The sequence below is a fragment of the Rhinatrema bivittatum genome, chromosome 1 (assembly GCF_901001135.1).
Source record: "Rhinatrema bivittatum chromosome 1, aRhiBiv1.1, whole genome shotgun sequence".
In the NCBI taxonomy this organism is placed as follows: Eukaryota; Metazoa; Chordata; class Amphibia; order Gymnophiona; family Rhinatrematidae; genus Rhinatrema; species Rhinatrema bivittatum.
This window is the reverse complement of record NC_042615.1, coordinates 434,368,148-434,394,837: the sequence shown is the minus strand read 5'-3', so window position 1 is coordinate 434,394,837 and position 26,690 is coordinate 434,368,148. Positions and strand designations below refer to the sequence as shown.

At 41.8% G+C, this 26,690-nt stretch overlaps 1 protein-coding gene across 1 annotated transcript in view; it reads right to left on the bottom strand.

Annotated features, from left to right (window-relative positions):
- The window catches only part of SLC44A1 (solute carrier family 44 member 1), a 353,381-nt gene that overhangs the window by 128,979 nt on the left and 197,712 nt on the right, over positions 1 to 26,690 (bottom strand). Inside the window, exon 8 of the mRNA XM_029604664.1 lies at positions 22,106 to 22,245. Within this exon, the coding sequence (XP_029460524.1) occupies positions 22,106 to 22,245 (140 nt within the window). The remainder of the gene's footprint in view (positions 1 to 22,105; positions 22,246 to 26,690) is intronic.

The following is a 26,690-nucleotide window of genomic DNA, read 5'->3' as shown; positions in this document are numbered from 1 at the left end:
TATATAACACATAATCTGCACATTATTATGAAAGAACAACCCTCTCTTAATCAAACTATTTTGTTTTGTTTTTTTTACTATCATTTCCATCCATGCACCTTCCCAAACTAGGAAACATTATTAAATTACCTAAATGCTGGTGGCAGGCTGAGTGGAAAAATAATATATAGCTGTAATGCTCCCAGTGATCTCTTAGCTCAGGGAGTATAGATCTGTCATCTGAAAGAGCAGATTCACATTGCTTTTACATGACGCTGCATATTATACCAAAAATTCTGAGGTTGGTCCTGTTACACACATTACTGTGGCTCCTATTGTTTGGGATTATGACATCAGATCATTATTTTTTGGTCCATATCTCTTGAGAACTTATAATGATGGTGCTGTGGGGATACACAGGCTACTTACTGACAAAAGAGTGCAATTCAAGGTTTTGGTAACTGTGTATAAAGCTTTGAATAAGAGACATATTAAAAGATAAAGAAAACAAAGTGATGAGAATTGTTTGATAAAATAATGGTTTTTCTGCATAATAAGACTGAGACTGGAAAATATAATTAGCCATCGCATACTGAGGTTTATACATTTTCCTAAGTTGTCTACAGCTACCCCTATAGATATTTTTAGACAATATCTTTTAGAGGTATTGAAAATTCCTTGACAGTCTCTCCTTCTAGTTTCTAAGGCCTATTATTTCCTTTCCTTTGTTAAGAGGGGAGATGAACAAGCCTAGAAGTCTTAGACTTCTTTTGATATTTTGAATTTAAGACAAATTTAGAGCAAGATCAAGAGTAAAATGTTCCTGCCACGGTTTACATCCAGGCAGGGACTGGGCTCTCTGTTCATTTTTCAGACATCGGAAAACCCAGTTCCTAAATTGTTAAGCTAAGAGTCTTTCCAGACATAAAAAACCATGCAGAAGAAAACCCAGCAATTTTTGTTAACTCTCAGAGTCCTTCAGATGGGTGTACTTTCCTGGCTAAATTTTCTAGGTAAGTATGTCATTAAATATTTAAGCTATATATTTTATGAGCCTGAGTAATAAACTGATTCAGGAACCAGTGGCCACCTTCTTCCCTACTTCTAGGGCTCTTAGTTTAGGGATTATTATACCCATATTAACTCTCTTTTATTTCCTTTACTATCAGGCTACTTCTTAAATTTCCTGGAATTGTGTATCCTTTCCCCAGATTTATGGTAGACTGGCAGCACTGATGTTACCTTCTTTTGTATTTGGATATGTTCTTATACGTTTGCTTACCTTATTAATGCAATTATGCACATTAGTTTATTTTCTTTGAGATGTATTATAAATGTATGATAAAAAATGTAAAATAAACCCAATATCAATCCGACTAGAGCTTCATTGCCTGATTATGTGTTGGGATTGAACAATGGATTTACAGTAAATACACAGTACATTGACAACCACTTCTAATCATTATGTCTCTCACTAAAAGAAACAATGTAACACAGAAATTGCATGCTTACAGTAGAATAAAAAATCATCCAATTACACTAGATTATTTTATCTCCCCTCCTGTATCCTTACTACAGAGGGAGGAATGCTGGGGTTCTGAGATCTGACCACTAAGTTCCAGTATTGGGTCCATCCTAAACAGAGAAGATATGGTCTTCAAGGCCCTTTGGGAACAGGACTATAGTCACAAACCATTTGGCTCACCAAAGTTGAGTTCCCAACAAGTGAAAGTTTACAGGTTTAAAACTGATTCCATTATGATAATCTGACAAAGTCATCAACTCACTCTCCTTAATCTCTTCCTGCAACAGCTGGGTAAAGGGTTATAGAGATTCATGTCTATGAAGGTCACCTCTAGTATCAGTTCTGAAAGCAGTTCTTTAATCTGGTCTCCTCTGTTCCTCCAGTTCAGTGCCAGAGGGTCAACTTGCTCCTTATTCCTCCCTGACTTAGAAGGGTACCTATATGCAAACTGGACTATTTGACACAAAATTCTTCACCACAAAAATAGGTGATGTAGTAGACTGCTAAGTAGTCCTAAAAGATTTTTACGGAATGCAATTCAAAGAAACAAGAGCATAGGGTTTCCTTCCTCCAGAGATATACCCAAGGAGGGATATGCTTTCTTCCCTGAAGAGGAGGGAAACTCACTCTCTCAAGAAATAGAAACAACAAAAGAAACTTCAAGCCTGGACCACTAGAGGCAAAAGGTCTTTCCAAAGCATCCACAGCAAAACTTATTGTGGTGCCAATCCTGCAGTCCACTGCAGGACAAAAGAGGTCACAGTTTCTCCCACCAAACTCCGCTTTGCTGCCTGTAAAGCTCTCTAGGGCTCATGATAATCAAATCTCCCAAAGGGGAATGCTTAGCATACGATTCAATCCACTTACAAATTCTCTCTAACCTAAACATGTCCTCCTGGTAAGGATCCAGTGGGTCCTAACATTATCATAACTTCTGTAAGGCCTGTATGGATGGGTCAGTTCTTAATTACAGCTCATACACTAATGTATGTTGCTAACATGGTGCAATAAATCCTTACAGTAAATGTCCCTGGATGGAAAATCTGCTTGCTTACTCACTGCATGTTCTATAAACACTGTCTGCCATCCCACTGCCCCTATAAGAACCATATCAGAATAGTACACTAGTTCTCATCCTCTGTCATACTGAGCCTCTTCAAATAATTGCATGTAGGTGCCAAGTTCTCCCCTCTTCTCATCATGCTTTGTTTTGCTGAATTTAATACTTTAATTACTTCACCACCCCTACACATCCTCGCCCCCAACACACCCACACCCACACCTATACTCCCCCCCTCCCAGAGACAGCTGCCCCAATCACACCCCCAGCAAACCATACCTGCACCTACATGCACACAGCCATAGCCCCCCAAAATATACACCACAACTCCCCTTACACCTACAACCCAGCCACACATTACCCCAGAGAATCCCCACGCACACACAAATATTTACCCAAACACGCACATACATTTCCCAAAGAATGAGTAGTTTTCTTTTGCTCCACTGTCATCTGTATAACTTTATTCTTCTTCCAAAAGCCTCTTCCCCACTTTTTCAGAGTAAACACCTCCACTATACTCACAGCTCGCTCAGCCCATAACTTCTGGGTCCTCTGACTCCTCTTTTTCCTTCTCTACACACATCCACAGCATTAAGAACTGTCATCACTTTGTCTTTATCATCTCTAAAATCCTTCCCTTTCTTTCAGTACATACTGCCAGATCCCTTATCTGCTCTCTTATCTCACAGGTGGACTACTGCAACTGAAGCCTGAATTTGCCAATAGGCACACCAGGTCTGTGCCAAGGACAGCAAACATCTGGAGGTAGCAGGTTGGCTAAATATTTGCTGCCTCCCATCTGTACAGAATCTCACTTAGCAGACAACAGTCTACTGCTTCTTGCTCCAGTTGCTCCCATCCCAGACAGGATGCAGAGAACAGGCTGGAGCAGACAATAAAGAAAAGCCACTCTTCTCCCTAATCCAGCCCCTCCCCTCCTGTTATTCAGAGACTGGAGGGGAGGGGCTGAGTCTGGAGCAAACACAGCAGAGCAAAGAGTCACTCTTTTGAGGAGGTTTCTACACTTCAAGTAGTTCAATGTATTTGATTTTTAAATAATTCTAGGTCCCCAATCAATCCATGCTCTACTGCAGTCTTTAAACATCTGAGGGATGTAATTGTAAAGCACATCATTAAAATCAGGAATATTGCCCAAGTGGATAAAATTTGCATGTCAGGCCTCTGATAAAAAAAGCAATCATGTGATCCCTCATTATTAACTAGCTACAGACCAATTTTTTGACATTTTTAGCCAAAGTCATTGAATCCATGATTTTGAAATGACTTACAGATCACCTTGATAATCACACTTGTTTAGACCAATACTAATATGGATTTAGAAAGTTACATAGCACAGAGCTTCTCCATTTGTCCCCATTAGATGTGATTATGTGAGACTGTGAGAGAAGCACAAAATATCTCCTGATTCTAGTGGTTATCTCAATTTGCGTTTGAGACCATTAACCACTAGATCAGAGCTTTCCAAACTTTTCATGTTGGTGACACACTTTGTAGACAAACATAATTTCACGACACGGTAATTCAGTCTACTAGTAAACCAGAGGTTAAAGGTTAAACGAACGAAACATATTTCGACAATTTATGTATGTTTCCTTAAATATATACATAAATAAAATGTTTCACGACACAACCTATCTCATGAAAACCTTAAATTTATATTAAAAATATATATTCCAAGATTCATGTTATTGTTATAATTTATGAGAAACAATAATAAAACAAATTGTCTGTCCCCCACACACTCATCTCTCTCCTCCCCCCAGCACATGTCTGGCCCCCACACACTCAAATCTCTCCCCCTCAAGCACATGTCTGGCCCCCACACTCATGTACCTCGTCTTTTTGATTGTTGCCAGTTAAGTGCTTCACTCCCTTCCATGATCACCAGACACTGCTGCTTGCAGTCAGTACTCCTCATGGCCAGGCCTCATCGGCAGCAGCAGCCAATGCAAGGATGGCTGGGCTCGTTCCACCCACCAAGCCCCCCCAAAAAACGCGATTGACAGCAAAAATCACCCAATAATAAGCAACCCATAAACTGAAAAAAAAAAGTGAATCTCTAGAAAAAAAAAAGCCCAAACTCGCATCAGAGTTGACCGGGCTTGCGTGACACCTTCACACTGCAGGCGACACACTAACGTGTCCCGACACACAGTTTGGAAAGCTCTGCACTAGATAATATTGCATTGTACGGCAGAGTTGGGTATTTCTGGATTAGTACTTAAATGGTTTGCCTCGTACCTTGAGAACGGAATGTGTCATGTGAGACTTGGGTCTGATATCTCCCCTCATTTTAACTCAAAATCAGGTGTTCAAGGATCTGCACTCATTTGCAGGATACTGTCAAATTGAAAGGAGAACTATAGCATTTGTGTGGATGACGTACAGTCTCTGTATCATTTAACGATACAATAAAGAGAGCACAGAACCGTTTGTCTGTGCTTACTCACTGGATGGCTGACAACCGGCAGCTAATTAATACGTGTAAAACAGAAGCCATGATTCTCAGCAGGCTCCCATTTACTGTACACCTAATTCATTTCATTTCCATGGCACTATCATTATTTTATCTTTGAGAAAACTTGGGTGTAATCTATGATTCAGATCTGTCTTTTCGTTAATAGATCAAAGCCTTGGTTCAGTCATCTTATTTTAAACTTTGAATATTTCACCGAATTAAACCTTTTTGTCATCTTTTGATTTTTGTACAGTACTATAGGCCCTTGTTTTGTTGGGCCTGGACTACTGCAACGCATTATATATGGACCTGCCTGCAAATGTGATTAGAGCATTGAATGTAGGCCATAATTCAGTGGCTCACTTTCTCTCCAGTGCATCTATGTCAGCACATTGTCTCCAGTCCCGAAGGCCTTTCATTAGTTGCCATTCAACTGGATATCAAATTCAAAATGGCTGTAATTGTTCATAAGGCAATTTATAGTGAGGCTCCTTTATGTATCTCGAGCACAGCAAAGATTTATTGGTCCTCATATGCTTTAAGACCTAATAAAACAAAATTAGAGGTTCCATTGGTGAAATTAGTAAATCTATGTGAGGCTAGGGACTGTGCCTTGTCTGTGGCAAGTCCTATATTTTGGTACGTCTTAACAGAGGCTTTGAGGTTGATTGATGACTTGCAGTCTTACAAAATCAGCTTAAAACATAACTTATTTCAGCAAGTTTTTAGTAATGATTAATTAACCTTAGTAAGCTTCCGGTACTATTTACATAACGCAATATACAAAGCAGAAAACACTGCACTCAACAACATCATACAGATACACAGATCACAACGAATGACAAGAACCGCAAGTAAATTACATCTAGTCATACCATCATTGCCATTAGCTAAGCTTTCCAGCACAAGAAACAGGGCTATCTCCACTGCAGGACCGAAACTATGGAACTCACTACCAGATTACCTGAGCTCACAAAGCAACATCAAATCATTTAAAAAAGAGCTCAAAACATGGATCTTCCGTCAAACTTTCAAAGACGGTATCGGATAACCACACACAACTTATCCAACACACATCCAACTGTGGATATGCAAGAACAATCCCAAGACTATTACATAGAATGTTTAAGCTTGATGGTTCAACTGTCAAAAATGATATGATATAAATATCCACAGACTTTAAAATTAGCTCCCCTTAGGTAAAACAACCCAGACATCCACCTCAGTTCCGTTAAATTACACTCCCCCCTTCAATGATAATACAATTCAATTATACACCCTAACACACTCCAAGTTGTTTTTAATTTTACTTAAGTTTCAATCAATGTGTTGACCATTACCCGGTTTGTTCACTGTTATACCCTGTCTGTTTCAGAAGTTGATATTTCCAATTCATATCCATTGGTGTTATACTCTATTTGTATCAAATGTTGACAAATGTACTAAGTTGTTATATCTGTAAACCGGAGTGAAGGCATCTAGCTATACTTCGGTATAAAAAAACCATTTAAATAAATAAATAAATAGATCAACCCCATACAGATTCTACCTATTCTCTTTACATACCCATACCTTCTATTTCCCTCAAAACACATCCCACCGCAAATCTCCTTTCTACAATCTATGGGCTGGATTTTCTTTTTTTTTTTTTTTTTTTTTTTTTTTAAATCTTTATTTATAACTTTTCTAATACAATTTGTATCATAAAGTAAAACAGGAAACATGTTGCATACCATAGGAGAAAACAAATTTTAAGTAAATCACATTTGAAGAAAAATATATACCTAAGATGCAACCAGTTCTCAAATAAACATTTTGGGAGACAAACTTTAAAGGAGAATATAGGAAAATTATCAAATTCTGGACATTTAACCTGATCAAGAGCAGAATACCTACTTTATTCCCCTGAAGATACGGTATGCTCTGGAGAGCTATGAGAATCTAGAAAGAGCTTTAATTGTTCTGGGGAAAAAAAAAAATATGTATCTGCTTCTTTTTTTACAATACACTTACACGGATATCTTAGGACAAAGGTTGCACCTAAAGATATCACATTCTGTCTCATACTCAGAAACCCTTTCCTTCTTTCCTGGGTTATTTTAGAGATATCAGGAAACATACGGACCTTACTACCATGAAACAGGGTGTTTAGATTTTTGAAATAATGCACCATCATTCTACTAATATCTTGTTCAACAATCAATGATACATGCAATGTAGAAAAATCTATTATCTCTATTGCGGACGATTCTAAGAAATTTGTCAAATTTTGAAAATCCATAGGAGGGACTGCCTGTTCATTTGAGCGATTTTGGCCCAAAAGGAAATAAACTTTGTTAATTAAGGGAAATTGTGACTCTGAAAGTAAAAGAACTTCTGCAAAGTATCTTTTTAGTGTGGTAATAGGCATCTCTCCCATAATTCTTGGAAACTTGATTAATCTTAGGTTTAGCCGACGGTTCCAATTTTCCAATAGTTCCAGTCTCCTGGAAAGAGCAGCTCGGTCCTGTATAGTAGCAGAATTAAATGCTTTAAGATGTTTTATTTCGGATTCAACCTTCCCAACTGACGTCTGAAGATGGGAAAGAGTATCATCTTGAGTATGAATTTTGAAATTTACTTGAGAAGCAAAAGAGTCTAATTTGGTATTACAGTCACGAACAGCCAACGTTAGCCCCGCAGAGAATTCCCATAGAGATTCAAGGGTGACGACCGCGGGTCTTACCAGAGGTTCCGGCCGTTCTCCCGTTGTTAGGGGGGTCGGTTCTGTGGGGTCCGGTGAAATTCCAGGTACAGCGTGGGTCGGCGCCCCTTCCCGCGGTGTATCTTCTCCCCTTCCTTCTTCCTCGAGACTCGCTGACGATACTCCCAGCAGCCCTGTCGCTCTGACCTCATCGGTCTGCGCTGGTTGCTGCACGTCTGGGGTCGAGGTTCCTCTGGCTGCCAGCGGGCGTGCATCGGGGGGGCTGAGGGAAATCTCCATCCCTGGTGAAAACGCCTCTCCTCCCGGCGTGCTCACAATGGGATTCACCCCCTCGAATTTTTCTGCTCCCTGGGCAAGGAACGTTGTTATGAGAGCCTGCTCCGATAGCTGGGTTGGTATAGAGGGGAAAACTCTAACCTTCCCCTTTCTTTTTGGCGGCATCTTGAAAATTTTTTAGGAAAACTGGAGCTGCTCTGTTCCGTGTACCCTTCAGGACGCCATCTTGTCCCCCTAGCGGGCTGGATTTTCTAACTTCGTGGAGCTCCCTGAATTTGGTGGTAACGGGGGGGGGCGAAGCGGGGGGGTGGGCCTGTGAAAGCTGGCAGCGATCGCACCACCACGGTGTTATCGCTGCCGGCTTTCGCCCCCAATAGCGCCGCCGTGAAAGGTGGCGCTATTGGGTGCGCTACTGGCGGTGATAATGTGGCTTACCTTATCGCTGCCAGCAAAGTCTTCGCAGCGTCCACCCCGACTCCTCTTCCGGTGCCGCCGCCACCCCTTTTCACGTGCGATACAGTAGGAAAATGACTCCCTATGTTGGAAAATACTACTAAAGTAATGCCTCTGCATGCCTTCCCTACTTGTTTTTTTCCTACAAATATTTGTTGTACTCTGCCATAAAGTTGAAAAAAAAGATGAAACTGTACCAAACCCAGTTCCAGAGACAGAAAAACAAACTGCCATCCGTTGACATTTTTCCATATTAACCATACATTCACATCAACTAGAATGTCATTAGTGATACAACTGTTTGATTCATTATGATTAGCTCCTAGTTCATTTTTGATGTAGCCTAAGAACCATGAAATTGTTACTCCTTGGTGAAAACTAAAAGTGATTGTGGTATTCCAGGTGAGGTTAAGAGGGAATGACATTTCAAAGGAAACAATGCTGAGAAAAGAACGAATCCCAAAAGTATTTATAAGAAAAATATAACATTGAAAAAACAGATGTGTCAAGTTATTGTAGAAACTAACTGTTTTGACCATTTTAGACTTCAAATCTCAAGGGACACAGATTGCTAATAAAGGAATCAACAGGTTTGAAAAGTCACCTCTCCTGAGGAATTTGTATTTAATACTATCTTCAAAAACAGAGCTTTGTTCTAAACGAACTGAGTGGATGGCGATAAAGAATAGTGGTAAATGGAGTTTTCTTTGAGGAGGGGATGTTACTACCAGTGTGCCTCAAGGATTGGTCATTAGACAGTTTCTTTTCAACATTTTTGTGAGTGACACAGCAGAAGAATTGTTGAGAAAGGTTTGTCTTTTTGCCGATGATGACAAAATCTGCAATGGGGTAGACAGCCCGGAAGGTATGGGAAACAAGAAGGGATCTAGCGAAGCTTGAGGAATGGTCTCACATCTGCTAAGATTTAATGCTAAAAAATGCACAGTAATGCATTTAGGAAGCAAAAACCTACGGGAGAGGTACAATATTGCAGATGACATTTTTCTAAGCACAAAGGAAGAGTGGGATCTGGGTGTGACTATCTGATCATCTTAAGGTGGCCAAACAGGTGGATAAAGTGATAGCAAAAGCCAGAAAGATGCTTGGCTGCATAGGAAGAGGAATGGTCAGCAGAAAAAGAGGTGATATTGCCCCTGTATAGATCCCTGGTGAGACCTCATTAGGAATATTGTGTACAGTTCTGGAGACTACACCTTCAAATGATATAAACTGGATGAAGCTGGTCCAGAGGATGACCACTAAAATGGTCAGTGGTCTTCTTTGTAAAGCATATGGGGATAGACTTAAAAACCTGAATATGTACACCCTTTAGGAAAGGCGAGATAGGGAGATACGACACAGACATTTAAATATCTCAAAGGTTTCCATTCACAGGAGGCGAGCCTCTTTAATGGAAAGGAGGCTCTACAACAAAAGGTCATGGGATGAGGGTGAAAGGGGACACACTCCAGAGTAATCTTAGGAAATATTTCTTTACAGAGAGAGTGATGGATGCATGGAACAGTTCAGTGGAAATGGTGGAGTCAAACAGCTCCGAATTCAAGAAAACATGGGATAAATACAAGGGATCTCTAAAGGAGTGATAGGAATTACAAAACTAAATTAATTGGGCAGAAAGACCGACAAGATTAAGGCTATATGGTCTTTTTCTCTTGCCATGTTTCTATGTTTTAATTCTGTAAGATTAAAAACATATTAAATTTATGAAGGGTATAAGATGCTTTTTCTTGTCTGCATCTTTAAATCTCCCTCATTTCAAAATACATATGACTTGTAGAGACAAGCTAGTCACTCTAAAAATGAGTGTGCAACCAAACTGACAGGCCCGATGCAGTACTGGTGCATAGAAAACAGGAGCTCAATGCTGCGCGCCCACTTTCTTAACATGCGCTCAACCACCTCTCCCGGGGGACCCGATGTTATAGTCAAATGACCTGCTGCGCTAAAAAGGACGCGCTAGGGAAAAATGTACATCCCTAGCGCCTCGGGTGCCTAGAAGACATGGCTGGAGGCCCATGTCTGACCTGCCCTAAGCTCCCCCCCCCCCCCAAGGTCTGGTCTCCAACTGGAATTTTTCACCGACATTTGTCAGTGAAAGGACCAATCCCCTTTCAGGACAGCCTTCTGAAAGGAGACTGGTCCTTTCCCTGACATGCGACAGTGAAGGGCCCAATTGGCAATAAGTGAAGGAGTGAATAAATCAATATTAAAGTGTTGGGAGGTGGGTAGGTTTCATCAGGACTAACATCCTGCTGTCCTTGGAGAACATCTGTTATAGGTAAGCAACTCTTCTTTCTCTGAGGACAAGAGGGTTGGTAGCCCTTACACATTGATGATTAGCAAGCTATAAGCTGTACGAGCAGGACAAAGAAGGAAATCACACCATGCTGAAAGCACCACCGCTCTCCCTTTTGCATGAGAGGCAGCTGACCCACAAAGGGATTCTAGGCTGGAAAGAGTTGGGTTGTATAAAGAGAAAATCATAGAAAAGACATACACAAAACCGTAATGTGTAACAAGGACACCTAAGGCAAAGGAAAGATGTGAGTGCCAACAAGAAACACTCCACATCATGAAATACATTACAAACAGTAAACCCTGACAATGAAAGTAGGTCTAGAACCTTCTGGATACAGGAAAAAGTCTAGAGATATAAACAAGACAAGGTCTCTTGGACAAAGATCGCACAGTTTTCTTCGGTGTTACAAGACAACCGAAAAACCAACTGGGGCTCAATAATTCCCCAGAAAGAAACTGTGGTCCACTGACAACCGAAGAACAGTATATGTCTCTGCAGAAGTGTTCCCATGTTTGGCTAATAGCCATAATGGGCAGAAAACCCAAGCAACGCTTGGAAGAATCATCACCAACAATGGCAGGGTCTGTGACAGACTCTATGTGCCAAAGCATCTTAAATAGCTGACCAGCAGGACAGCATCAAGAGTTTCAGGGAATGAAAGGCAATCCTTGAATGGGATCGCTAGCCCAAACCCCCAAGCAGGGAGATACGTTAGGCCGGAAGCTCACCCACACTGCACCCTGTCAAGGGCAGGGCTGTCCATCCTGTCTACAGGAAAGTTCAGGTGAGCAGAAAGACACTTTGGGCAACCTAATGAAGTGAGAAAAGCTAAAGGCAGTATTGGCCAGAGCTTGGCGAAAATATAGGGAAAAAATGGTATATTTCCCCGCAGGTATACACTACGATATACCATGAATGCCTTAGCTTTTCTTCCCTTCCTCCGAAATTCTAACTGGCAGTCGGAAGGAGCGAAGAACACAAGGAGGCAGACCGCTGGATTGACAGGATAAGCGCAAGTCGCTACATTGTATAACTTAACCCCAAGTGAATAGCTCACTGCAGATTCAATTAGGGAGTTACCCACCGAGATAGAGCCTTCAACCTGCTTGGAACAACTGAAACAGAGTGAATTCCACAGGGAAGAAATTTGTTAACATTTGTAACCTATCAAAATCATTCATTGTAGGGATGTGAATCGTTTTAGGACGATTAAAATTATCGTCCGATAATTTTAATATCGTCTTAAACCATTATGGAACACAATACAATACAGATTCTAACGATTTATCGTTATAAATCGTTAGAATCGTGAGCCGGCATACTAAAACCCCCTAAAACCCACCCCCGACCCTTTAAATTAAATCCCCCACCCTCCCGAACCCCCCCCCAAATAACTTAAATAACCTGCGGGTCCAGCGGCAGTCCGGAACGGCAGCGGTCCGGAACGGGCTCCTGCTCCTGAATCTTGTCGTCTTCAGCCGGCGCCATTTTCCAAAATGGCGCCGAAAAATGGCGGCGGCCATAGACGAAAAAGATTGGACGGCAGGAGGTCCTTCCGGACCCCCGCTGGACTTTTGGCAAGTCTCGTGGGGGTCAGGAGGCCCCCCACAAGCTGGCCAAAAGTTCATGGAGGTCCAGCGGGGGTCAGGGAGCGATTTCCCGCCGCGAATCGTTTTCGTACGGAAAATGGCGCCGGCAGGAGATCGACTGCAGGAGGTCGTTCAGCGAGGGTTCCGGCGCCTCGCTGAACGACCTCCTGCAGTCGATCTCCTGCTGGCGCCATTTTCCGTACGAAAACGATTCGCGGCGGGAAATCGCTCCCTGACCCCCGCTGGACCTCCAGGAACTTTTGGCCAGCTTGTGGGGGGCCTCCTGACCCCCACGAGACTTGCCAAAAGTCCAGCGGGGGTCCGGAAGGACCTCCTGCTGTCCAATCTTTTTCGTCTATGGCCGCCGCCATTTTTCGGCGCCATTTTGGAAAATGGTGCCGGCTGAAGACGACAAGATTGAGGAGCAGGAGCCCGTTCCGGACCGCCGCTGGACCCGCAGGTTATTTAAGTTATTTGGGGGGGGGGTTCGGGAGGGTGGGGGATTTAATTTAAAGGGTCGGGGGTGGGTTTTAGGGGGTTTTAATGTGCCGGTTTTTCGATTTTTCGAATTTTAACGATTTTTAACGATTTTTCACGATATTTTACCCCCCCAAACGGCAACAATACGATTCCCTCCCCCTCCCAGCCGAAATCGATCGTTAAGACGATCGAGGACACGATTCACATCCCTAATTCATTGTACCCGAAGACTGGAGGGTGGCTAATATAACCCCAATATTTAAAAAGGACTCCAGGGGGGATCCAGGAAACTACAGACCAGGAAAAATAGTGGAAAGTGTTCTAAAGATCAAAATCACAGAACATATAGAAAGACATGGTTTAATGAAACAAAGCCAGCATGGCTTTCCCCAAGGCAAGTCTTGCCTCACAAATCTGCTTCACTTTTTTGAAGGTGCTAACAAACATGTAGATATAGGTGAACTGGTGGATGTAGTGTATTTGGATTTTCAGAAGGCATTTGACAAAGTTCCTAATGAGAGGCTTCTAAGAAAAGTAAAAGGTCAGGGGATAGGTGGCAATGTCCTTTCGTGGATTACAAACTGGTTAAAAGACAGGAAAGAGAGAGTAGGATTAAATGGACAATTTTCTTAGTGGAAAAGGATATACAGTGGAGTGCCTCAAGGATCTGTACAAGGACCGGTGCTTTCAATATGTTTATAAATGATCTGGAAAGGAATACGACGAGTGAAGTAATCAAATTTGCAGATACAAAATTATTCGGCATGATTAAATCAGAAGTGGATTGCGATACATTGCAGGAGACTGGAAAATTGGACATCCAAATGGCAGAAGAAATTTAATGTGGATAAGTGCAAGGTGATGCATACAGGGAAAAATAACCCATGCTGTAGTTACACGATATTAGGTTCCATATTAGGAGCTACCACCCAGGAAAGAGATCTAGGCGTCAAAGTGGCTAATACTTTGAAATCGTCGACTCAGTGTGCTATGGCAGTCAAAATAATCAAACAGAACGTTAGGAATTATCAGGAAGGGAATGGTGAATAAAATGGAAGATGTCATAATGGCTCCGTATCACACCTTGAATACTATGTACAATTCTGGTCGCTGCATCTCAAGAAAGATAGTTGCGATGGAGAAGGCACACAGAAGGGCGATTGGACAGCTCCCTTACGAGGAAAGACTAAAGAGGTTAGGGCTGTTCAACTTGGAGAAGAGATGGCTGAGGGGGGATATGATAGAGATCTTTAAAATCATGAGAGGTCTAGAATGGGTAAATGTGAATCGGTTATTTACTCTTTCGGATAATAGAAGGAATAGAGGACACTCCATGAAGTTAGCATGTAGAACATTTAAAACTAATTGGAGAAAATTATTTTTCACTCAACGCACAAACTCTGGAATTTGTTTCCAGGGGGATGTAGTTAGTGCAGCTGGGTTCAAAAAAGGTATGGATAAGTTCTTGGAGAAGTCCATTACTTGCTATTAATCAAATTGACTTAGAAAATAGCTACTGCATCAGTAGCATGGGATATACTTAGATTTTGGGTACTTGCCAGGTACTCGTAACCTGGATTGACCACTGTTGGAAACAGGATGCTGGGCTTGATGGACCCTTGATCTGACCCAGTTTGGCAATTTCTTATGTACTCCACTAAGACAGGAAGTTACGGTACTGCAAGTGCAAATCCCTGTCGAACAGGATTTCTTCACCAGCCTGGAAACTCTACGGGTACCAGGGCAGGGCAAGAGCGATCTCAGAACAGACTGCCCTGAACTTGGCTTAGGTATTAATACCTTAGCCTTGATAGCATATACTTCCCCCAAGGAAGCACATAGTCCAGTAACTGGAACAATCATTTCATGAACCAGGACTTCCCTGTCCACAGACAGGGTTATGCCTAAAATGGGGAAGTATAGCATGTAAGCCACTGCAATCAAAGAGCAGCACCTCTGTTGCAGGGTCCCTTGTCCCCAACTCCCTCAGCCATGGATATGGTGATAGTTTGAAAGGCATACTCGCCAATTAGATGGATTCAAATCCTACTCAATGAGATAGGGTCCCGCAGGCAAGAATGACTGGCAACAGTGGTCCTTATCAAAAAATGTCCATTGAGCTCAGCAGGTATCAAAGGTGACTCCTGGACAGAAGAAAGCCCTAATCTTCATGCGGGAGCTACTCTGAAAAGGCTCCCTTGTGAATTAGACCTGCTGTACCTTAGGACAATCTAAGGAGAGCGCTACCGCTCAATCGGCTCTCTGATCCCATGAGGAACCGAGAGCAACTGCCAGTCAGAAGCAGTGACTGCCTTCTCCGGGAAACTGAGAACGAAGGACACCTCTTGCAGGGGTGGACAACCAGGCATCCAGAGGGGAACCCATAAGAATTGCCCTGGAACCCAGTCGAATCCCCTCTTCCTGAAGGGACAGGAAAGCAATGGGAATCGGAGCATCCCAATCCCAAAAAACCTGTCACCTCTCTATTTGAGAGTTGCGACACAATCACTGATCGCTGAGGTTCAGAAGCGAACAATCTGTCACTAGCAGCCACTCTCAGATGGGGAAGGCCACCATGGAAATCAACGAAGGGCCCCCCATCAAAAAAAGTCAGATGACCGCCACTGCCTTTCCCGGCCCTGGCCTATAAAGAGATGCACAGATTCAAAGAAGCGAGGCTCCGGTTCAGTGATTCAAAGAAGCGAGGCTCCGGTTCAGTGATAACCCTGAACCTCTGTCAATCTGAGTTATTATGTCCTCCAGTTTCACAGTGAGTCCCATTCAGTTACTCGGAGTCATCACCATCAAAACACGTTTCTGGTGCGAGTATGACCCAGTAAAGACAGAGGTAAAAAATCCATGTATTTTTTCTGCAGTTTCCTTTTCCTCCCTGACCACCCCTTTTACCTCTTGGTCATCTAGTGGCATATCTGACTCCCTCACAGGCTTTTTACTTTGAATGTACTTGAAAAATCTTTTACTACTTGTTTGTATCCTTATGAAGAGCTTCTTTTCAAATTCTCTCTTAGCCAGCTTAATTGCTTTCTAACATCTAACTCGCCAACGCTTTTGCTCTTCCCTATTTTCCCCATTTGGGTCTGCTTTCCATTTTCTCAATGATGCACTTTTGGCTTTAGTTGACTCTCTGACTTCACTATTAAACCACACCAGCAGTCTTTATTTATTTTATTTATTTATTGCTTTTTTATACAGACATTCATGATACAGATCATATCATATTGGTTTACAAGGAACAAGGGGTTTTAACATTAACATAAACATAGAGGAAGGCAAGAAGTTACAATAAAACAGGGGTACTAGAACTGGGGAGAAGAGGAGCCAGTGGCAGAAGGTAACTCGGAACTATAACAATAACAAATCATTTACAATATCGGTAATGGAGTGCATTGAAGAGGGCATTGGATATATGACTATAGCTGAGATGGGCCTAAATTAAGGGAAGGCTTGTTGAAACAGCCAAGTCTTGAGTTTTTTTCTGAACGTCAATAGACAGGGTTCTTGTCTGAGATCAGGGGCATAGCATTCCAGATGGTTGCCCCGCTGTCGAGAGGGCCCGTTCTCTGGTGGCTGTATGAAGGGTGGATTTGGATGGGGGGGTGGTGTGTAGAGATCCCCTGTAAGCTTCTCTGATCGGTCTTGAAGAGGTGTGGAGTGCGAGTGGGCATTGGAGATCGATAGGGATCTGGTTGTGAATGGTTTTGTGAATGATGGCGAGAGACTTGTGTAAGATTCTAAAGCTTACAGGTAGCCAGTGAAGATTTTTGAGGATGGGCGTGATGAGGTCTCTTCTGTTGGAATTTGTTAAGATTCTAGCGGCCGAGTTTTGAAGCATCTGAAGAGGTTTGGTGGTAGATGTGGGGAAACCTAGTAGAACAGAGTTGCAATAGTCTAACTTGGAGAATATAATGGCCTGGAGGACAGTTCTGAAGTCATGAAAGTGCAGAAGCGGTTTGAGTCTTTTTAGTACCTGTAGTTTGTAGAAGCAGTCCTTGGTTGTGTGATTGATGAACTTCTTTAGATTTAGCTGGTTATCAATTATAACTTCGAGATCTCTTGCTTGGCTGACCAGGGTGTTGGTGTGGGTCAGTTGAAGGTTATCGCTGTGGTTGGGAGATATAAAGAGACGTTCCGTCTTAGACAAGTTCAGAACAAGGTTTAGGCTAGTGAGGAGGAGGATGATGATATCTTGGATGCAGTTGTCGCAAAACTTAAGTGTTTTTGTGAGGGATTCGGTTATAGGGATCAGGATTTGTACGTCGTCGGCATAGAGATAGTGTTTAAGTTTTAGTTTAGTAAGCAACTGGCAGAGGGGAAGAAGGTAGATATTGAAGAGGGTGGGAGCAGGGAAGAGCCATGAGGTACTCCTCGTGGAGAATTGATGCATGGGGACTCTTTGTTGTTGATTTTGACTTTATAGCCTCTATTACTGAGAAAGGAATCGAGCCATCTGAAGGCCGTTCCTGTTATCCCGATGTCTGATAGTCGATTTAGGAGAAGGAGTGGTTCACCGTGTCATATGCTGCCGAGATGCCAAGAAGTACTGGTAGGAAGGAGTGTCCTGTGTCCAAGCCCATGATGAGGTGGTCTGTGAGGGAAATGAGGAGGGTTTCGGTGCTTAGCGATTTGCGGAATCCATATTGCGTTGGGTTGAGTATTTTATGGTCTTCCAGGTAGTCTGATAGTTGGGTATTGACTAGTTTTTCCATAATCTTAGCAAAAAAAGGCAGATTGGAGATGGGACAGTTTTCCTTCGACCCTTTTTTAATGAAAGAAATACATTTTTTTCTGGGCCTCAAAGAATGTAACATTAAACAGTGTCCATGCCTCCTGCAAGTTTTTAACCTTGTGGATTGCCTCTTTCATTTTTTTTTTCTAAAAAAGTCCTCATTTTAGCATAGTCTTCCTTTTTATAGTTCATTGCTACTGCAGTAATTTTTCTTACTATTCACTCTCCGGTGATTATGTCAAATTTTATTACAATATGATCACTATTTCTAAGTGAATTCACTACCTTTATATCTCTTGCCCCAGGTTCTGTGTTCCACTGAGAATTAGAGCTAATATAGGTCCCCCACTTGTTGATTCCATGATAACTGCTGCATTAAGCAATCTTTGATGGCATCTAGGAACTTTACTTTCCTTGTATGTCCCTGTGAAATATTTACTCAATCGATACTCAGGTAATTGAAGTCACCCATTATTACTGTGTTGTCCATTTTACTAGCCAATCTAACCTCTGTTAGTATTTTACAGTCTGCTTTCTCATCCTGGCTGGTTGGATGGTAATATATCCCCATTACTATACTCTTCCCTTTTACTCTTTCTATCCATAAAGATCCCAGAGTGCAGTTTGTTTCCTGTAAAATTTATCCTATTTGACTCTATGCCATCCTTAACATACAGTGCCACTCCTCCTCCAATTTTATCTACCCTGTCATGTCAGTATAGTTTGTACCTTAGTATCACAGTATCCCACTGATTATCCTCCTTCAACTAGGACTCCGAGATTCCTATTATGCCCCTATCTTTCCTTTAGCACCATACATTCTAACTCTCCAGTCTTACTTTTTAGACTTCTGACATATACATACAGATATTTTAAAATAGTTTTATTTGTAGTTCTATTTTTATTTTTGTACTCACAACCTACTTATTATGAGATGACACAGGCAGTTTGGAGTCATTTTTATCTGTGCACTCTGTATTTTTTCAGCTTTTACAACTACCTCTTTATCGAGACATTCTATATTACATGGGCCTAGATTCATCATCTGCAATAAACATAGCAAAAATAGCTCCTGCGATAAAAGAGGCGTGGTTAGAATAATTTCCCTGGTACCATATAGCTATTTTTTTTGCAAAGTGAGTTAAATTTATCGCATCTGTGTTATTTTCACATCGCATTTTGGGCTGCTGACAAGAGAGAGAGCGAGCAAGAGAGCGCGAGCGAGCGACTCTGTAGAAGCTCACAAAAAAGTTAACTTTTTATACCACCTTAAGTGTGGGCACTAGTAACTCGAGTTGAGGTTTGTGGGGTGAGTTGGGTTTTGGGGGCAGTTTACCATGCACAGTCATATGTACGAACAGCAAAGTTACCATTAGTGGAGAATTAATGTGATTTGGAGTGATGAAAGGTGAAAGAAGAATAGATTTGTAGCATGTTCTCTCTACCTAGCTTTATGTCCCCTCTTACAGTGGTATAAATAGTTCAAATTTCAGTGGGCCTCCACAGAGGCTCTCTTCTCTCCCCCCCCCTCAAACTGGAATTTGCAATAAATCCCATTTCGACCATAATGCACAGCTATCGAGGCATAACACCCAGAAAAAAAGGTGTAGTTATTTCCGGCATTAAATCCCGTGATAGTGTGTATTATATTATCCCACACAACGTTAACCAGCCCTCATTTCCATTTACTCCGCCCAAACCCCTTCCATGCGAGTAATTTTACATTTGCATACGTATTTCGTGATGCAGTATTTATCGCCTTCGTTATGGCATTATCGCATGTGTTAGGGCCCTAACACATACAATAACGTCCTAGCGTATTTGATAAATGACCCCCTCAGTTTGCCGGTATCCTTTGAAGATACCTCCTTCCAAACTATGAACTGCTGAGTGACTATTGGCTTTCTTCCCCATATTCTAGTTTAAAAGCTGTTTTATCTCCTTGTTAAAAATTAGCACCAGCATCCTGGTTTCACTCTAATTAAAGTGGAGCCCATCCTGTTGGCATAGGCTCCCCTTTTCACAGAATTCTCCCTGGTTCCAAAAAAACCCCTAAAATCCTCTTTTCTGCACAATTGTCTCATCCATGCACTGAGACTCTGAAGCTTGGCCTACCCTTTGGGAACCTGCATGTGGAAAGGGGAGCATTTCTAAGAATGCAAACCTGGAGGTTCTGGATTCCAATTTCCTACCTAACATCCTAAATTTAGCCTCCAGAACCTCCCTCCTACACATTTCTATATCATTGATACTAACATGTATGACAGCTGGCTCTTCCCCAGTGCACTCTAAAATCTCACTTAAGTGGTGTGCGAGGTCTGCTACCTTCACACCAGGCAGGCAAGTAACCAAGTAATTCTCATGCCCACCAGCCATCCATTTATCTATTTTCCTAATGATCGAATTACCCACTACAATGGCCATCCTAATCTTTTCCTCCTGGGCATGGACCCCTGGAGACACATCTATGCTGTGATAGGATAAAGCAAGCACTTGGAGGGCAGGTACTAGCTACAGGATAACTTCCTTCCAACAAGGTGATAATCTCCTGCTAGGTGACAGTCAGAAGGCATTTATTTAACAACAGTGCAATATACAGCTGCCATGCTGGGTGCCCTAAGTAGAGCACAGGTCTGAAAATGTCACCCATTCAAAACATACCATCAAATGTTTCTAACAAAACATGCTTATTTGTGCTCTTATTTTCCTGCTTCTTCACCATACAAAAGTACAACAGAATTCAATTCCAATACATATTTTACTAGGAAAAGTCACAAACTGATCTGTTAGTATAGGAAATGATCCTTCTGTAGCTGAACAGTGTGTGGGCTCAGGCAGTCAGTTCATTTAGCTTAGAATAATTTCCTCAAGGATTATTTGGGGCGGGTGTTTGGCTCACATGCAGAAGAGTCTATATGGATCTGGGGCAGCGTGTCATTCTGCCAGGACATGTAAAGGAACACAGTTGGCCTGGACCAACTGGGCAACTCCCAGAGGCTAACTGCTCCAAGCTAGGACTGCTTCCTACTCAGAGTAAGAAACAGAATAAAAATAAACAGATTAAGGCATCTTGTCATTAGTATAGAAGACGAAGAGAAAACAGCAGAGATGTACTTTCACTGCCTCTTTTTCAGAAGGGATAAATGAAGATGTCATTTTAAACAGATTCAGAGAGTTAATTTCTGTTTTCCCAACTGCAATTCATTTGAGCTTCAACTGTTTGGTTCACATCAGGGACTCTGGAGAAGACACGTGAATTCTTGCTCACTATTTGATTCTGGACAAGTCATTTTATTTTCATGCTTCAGCTCTTTCAATGGAAACTGGATTACAATAAATGGGAGCAGAGGTTTATTGAAAACTGTGATATAGTTACAGATGCCAGAAATGTTATGCGCTGCCAGGCTAGCCAGCTCTGGTTAGAAATGCATTTCTGAAATGCTCATGGATTAAAGTGCTGCATAATCTTGTATGAATGGAAATCCACATTTTATTACTATTATTAACATGGTTTAAGTGACAAAAAATGTATCACCAGAAGGAAAGACTAAGCTGAAGAAAAATAGGCCAAGCAGCAATGTGATGCCAGGACCAAGCAGTATGACATGGTCAGCTACACAATTGTCATTGCCAACGTGGCATGATAGCATCATTTTTCTCAATACAATTGTGTCTTCTGTACCAAGGAAAAGAGCTACAAGAAGCTCATTAACCTTAGATTCTTATCATAAAAAGTGCAGACCTTGGCATTTAGAAGCATCCCTGAAGAGCTTCCTAATTTTGAGGGATTGGTAAATTCATTCTCGATGAAGAACTGGACACCATAGAGACATGTTGCCTATCACATCAGGGATCTAAACTGCAGCTTTCTTATGATGATATGAATGATAGTTAAAGAGGTTATCTGACAAAGACTGTGGATGTGAGCTTTCTCCTGTGCGTTTATGTGCTGGACTTATCCAATCTAGTGTGCCAAGAGCATGGCACTTCCATTCCATCTGTTCTCAGCATGCCTACTAAATATCTGCCTTTCTTTTCTCAAAACATTCTGAAGTATTAAGACAGTATTGTTCATTTTTATCTTACTTTGTCTGTGCCATCTGCAAATGCAGAAATGGAAGTGCAGTCTAGTTATACTGGAATGTACCAATAAGCTGTCATGTAAACCTCAAAAAAAATACTGCACACCAGATAAATATCTGCTTTTGTAAACAAAGAACGATCTTGGGTGCATGTAACAATTTGCAAGTGAGATCTCAAAGGCATTCTGAAGAGTGGTAACATTTCCATCTAGACCATTTGCTTAAGCGTCAAAATATTTTAGCACATCTTACCCTACTCTTACAGAAGAACAGGCCAATCATGGGTACTTCAATTTCCACAGCATTTCCTGTTGTCTTGATACTACAAGTCCAACAAAAAACAAAGACAAAAGCAGGAAAAAGCCCATCTACTAATGATGGCAGGATACAGTCCTTAAGGACACTCACCGTGAAGACTGTGGCAGCAATGGCATAGATCAGGAGTGCCTTAAGGTTATCTTTGGATATCTGGAGTTGGTCTGCTGGAAGAGTTGTGTTGAAAGATCTTTTGTGACTGGCATACAACCACCAAAGAACTCCAGTGCCCCCTATGTAATAAAAAAAAAAGGCTATTAAAAAAGTGAGGTTTTATCACACACAAAATAATTTTTCTCTACATGATAATTATGAAGACAGTGTCACTAATAAAACAGGACTGCATTAGGTGAGTGAAGAGGTCTGCAGAAGTCCCCGAGGCAGAAGATGTACAGTGGAGTGGAATGACAGCCTGTGTATCATCTGTTTGCATAAGCAACACAAGCAAAATGTCCTGCCCCTAAGGAAACAAGAACTCTTGGTAAAACCTCTCTGTCCATTTCCAAACAGGTACAGAACAATTATAAGAGCAGTGGCAGCTCAATTCTCTCCTTGGAGAGCTCTGTGCTGCACTCAGGAAGTCAGACTAGGGCTACTGTTGTCCTTTTTTATTTTCAAAATTCAGAAAGTTTTCCTAAATGAAATCTAGACTGAGCTTTTACCTCAAGTTGATTCCCTGAGGAAGAAACAATGCTGAGTTAATATTACTTTATGCTTTGTACAGTGTTCTATTTATTTATTTACAGGTTCTTTTATTCCCCTGAATTGAAAACATTTTTTCTAAGCAGGTTACAAATTTAAAACATATAATCCATGGATACACAGATCATATAAATAGAACATACTAAAACTTTAGTCTGGAGGAATTCTGCACTGCTGCGGAGCGCAGAATTTGCGCAGAATCACCATTTTCTTCTCAGACTTTGGCAATTCTGTGCAGAAAATGGCAGGGGAGACCCTAGCATGCTGCGAATGGAACGCATGAAGATGAAGGCTCTGGAGCGCCGCAGGACATGCTCTGCTCGCGGCAAAGATGAAGGCTCCGGCACGCTGTTCGCGCCGAAAATGTAAGCCCCTTGTGCTGCAGGATGTGTGCTGTTCACTGCAAAAATGAAGGCCCCCGGTGCCGCAAACAGCGTATGCTCTGCTTGTGGCGAAGATGAAGGTCCCGGAGAGAGTTAATGTATGTGTGAGAGGAGGGAGAGGGGTGTGAGAAAGGGGAGGGGGTGTAAGAAAGGGGAGGGGAGGGGAAGGGGAAGGTGAGAGAGAGCAGGAGGGGATGAGAGAGAGCATGGGAGGTGAGGGGGGATGCTTGAGTGTGGGTTTCAGAGAGAGGGAGCCTATATGAGAAGATTGTGAAAGTGTGTGTATGTGTGTGAGAGATTGGGAGCTCGTATGTATGAAAAAGGGATGTGTGTAATCAAATTTGCAGATGTTACAAAATTGTTCAGAGTAGTTAAATCACAAGCAGATTGTGATAAAATGCTGGAAGACCTTGTGAGGCTGGAAAATTGGGCATCAAAATGGCAGATGAAATTTAATGTGGATAAGTGCAAGGTGATGCATATAGGGAAAAATAACCCATGCTATAGTTACACAATGTTAGGTTCCATATTAAGTGCTACTACCCAAGAAAGATCTAGGCGTCATAGTGGATAACACATTGAAATCATCGGTTCAGTGTGCTGCGGCAGTCAAAAAAGCAAACAATGTTGTGAATTATTAGAAAGGGAATGGTGAATAAAACAGAAAATGTCATAATGCCTCTGTATCGCTGCATGGTGAGACCACACCTTGAATACTGTGTACAATTCTGGTCGCCGCATCTCAAAAAAGTTATAATTGCGATGGAGAAGGTACAGAGGAGGGCTACCAAAATGATAAAGGGAATGGAACAGCTCCCCTATGAGGAAAGACTAAAGAGGTTAGGACGTTTCAGCTTGGAGAAGAGACGGCTGAGGGGGGATATGATAGAGGTGTTTAAAATCATGAGAAGTCTAGAACGGGTAGATGTGAATCATTTTTTTACTCTTTCGGATAATAGAAAGACTAGGGGGCACTCCATGAAGTTAGCATGTGGCATTTTTAAAACTAATCGGAGAAAGTTCTTTTTCACTCAACGCACTATTAAACTCTGGAATTTGTTGCCAGAAGATGTGGTTAGTTCAGTTAGTATAGCTGTGTTTAAAAAGGATTGGATAAGTTCTTGGAGGAGAAGTCCATTACCTGCTATTAAGTTGACTTAGATAATAACCACCGCTATTACTAGCAACGGTAACATGGAATAGACTTAGTTTTTGGGTACTTGCCAGGTTCTTATGGCCTGAATTGGCCACTGTTGGAAATAGGATGCTGGGCTTGATGGACCCTTGGTCTGACCCAGTATGGCATGTTCTTATGTAAGGTGACTGGACCCTGAATCAGAAGATCTTGAGCATCCAGAAGCTGAAGAGGCCAGTTCAGCTGCATTCTCATTAGATCCGCATACCAGGGCCTCCTTAGTCAATCTGGAGTCACTAGAACCACTCTAGCATTCTTGAATTCTATTCTTCTTACGACACTGCCCATCAGTGGCCAAGGTGGAAACACAAAGCAGCTCCACAACTGGCCAAGGTTGCACCAAGGCATCTATACCCTCTGTTCTGAACGCTCTAAGTTGACTGAAAAACTGGGAAACCCTGGTGTTCTTGTGTGTTGCCATCTGATCCATGTGAGGCAACTCCCACCGACATACAATCTGTTGAAAAGCATCTCGACTGAGCTCCCATTTGCCTGGTTCTAGGATACTCCTGTTCAGAAAATTGGCCTGAACATTCTCCTGGCCTGCAATATGTGCTGCAGAAAAGAGAAGCAGAAGTTGCTTCACAAAAAAAGGATCAGGAGATCAATCTCCTTGGAAACCATTAGATCAGGTGCCACCCTGTCTGTTCATATAAGCTATGGTTGTTACATTGTCAGAGGACACTCTTACCACTTTTCCCTTTATCAGAGAAAGAAACTAGAAAAGAGCTAGCCTTATCACCTTGGACTCCAATCTGTTGATAGTCCAAGAAGCCTCCTCCTGAGACCACAAGCCTTGAGCTACCTGATTCTGACAATGTGTTCCCCCTATCCATCAAGCTCGTGTTTGTTGTGATGATGATCCATGAGAAGAGATGCATTTTCGCACCCCTCAAAATATTTCCGTAGTTCAACCACCAAAGACGACTCAACTTCACTAGTCTAGGTAAAAGAAGGTTATGCTCAATCCTGAGAATGCGGTGACCATTGAGACAGAAGCGAAGCCTAAAGGTGTCTTAAATGGGCCCTGACCTAGTCCAACATGGCTGCCACTGAGCTGAAAAGCTGGAGGTAATCACACGCACAATCTTGGAAACTCTTTTCAAAGTCAGGTATATTCGTCCTGCCACCGTACTGAACCTGTCCTCAAGATATTCCAAGGACTGAGTAGTTAGAAGTTTGCTTTTTGCAAAATTGACCTCCCAGCCCAAGCTTTCTATAACAGAAACCACTGTCTGTCACTTGTAACCCTTCCTGGAAAGACTTGGCTCTGATAAGCCAATCGTCCAAGTAAGGGTATACCAAATTACCTTCTTTCTTTAAAAACGCTCCCACTACTACCATGATCTTGGGAAAAGCTTGGAGGAGAACGAATGGGAGGGCTCTGAAATGATAATGGTCCTGTAGGATGCTAAAATGGAGGAGTCTCATTTTCTGACTGAATAAGAATGTGGAAAAATGCCTCTTATAGATCCAGAAATGTAAGAATTCATCTGAACACACTGCCATCAGAACAGATCACATAGTTTCCATTCTGAAGTGTGTGACAAGGAGGCTGTCGTACCCGACCTTCAGATCCAGAATAGGTCTGTACGACCCATCCTATTTTGGAATGACAAAGTAAACTGAATATCATCTGAAACCCCACTTGGATGTATTTAAATAGATTTAAATACATCCAAATATTTTTAATGGCCAACAGATTTAAAACAAATTGGAGAAAATTTTCATTCGGCGCACAGTTAAGCTCTGGACTTCGTTGCCAGAGAATGTGTTTAAGGTAACTAGTGTAGCTGGGTTTAAAAAAGGTTTAGACAAGTTCCTGGAGAAGAAATGTTTACACTTAACTTGGCAATGCTTATGCTTTCTCCTATTTTCTTCAGATGGATCCTTCTTCCAATTTTTGAAGGATTTTTTTTTTTTTTAAGCTAAAATAGCATCTTTCACCTCACCTTTTAACCATACCAGTAATCGTTTTGCCTTCCTTCCACCTTTCTGAATGCATGGAATACATCTGGACTGCACGTCTAGGATTGTATTTTTAAACAATGTCCATGCCTGCTGTACATTTTTAACTTTTGCGGCTGGACCTTTCAGTTTTTTTCTAACTATTTTCCTCATTTTATCAGTTTCCCATTTGAAAATTTAGTGTTAGAGTTGAAGATTTACTTATTGGCTCCCTTCCAGTTATTAGTTTAAATTTGATCATGTTATGATCACTATTGCCAATGGCCCCACCACAGTTACACCTCTCTCACCAAATCTTGCGTTCCACTAAGAATTAAATCTAAAATAGCTCCCTCTCTAATTGGTTCCTGAAACCATTGCTCCATGAAGCAGTTATTTCTTACATCCAGGAACTTTATGTCTCTAGCATGTCCTGATGTTACATTTACCC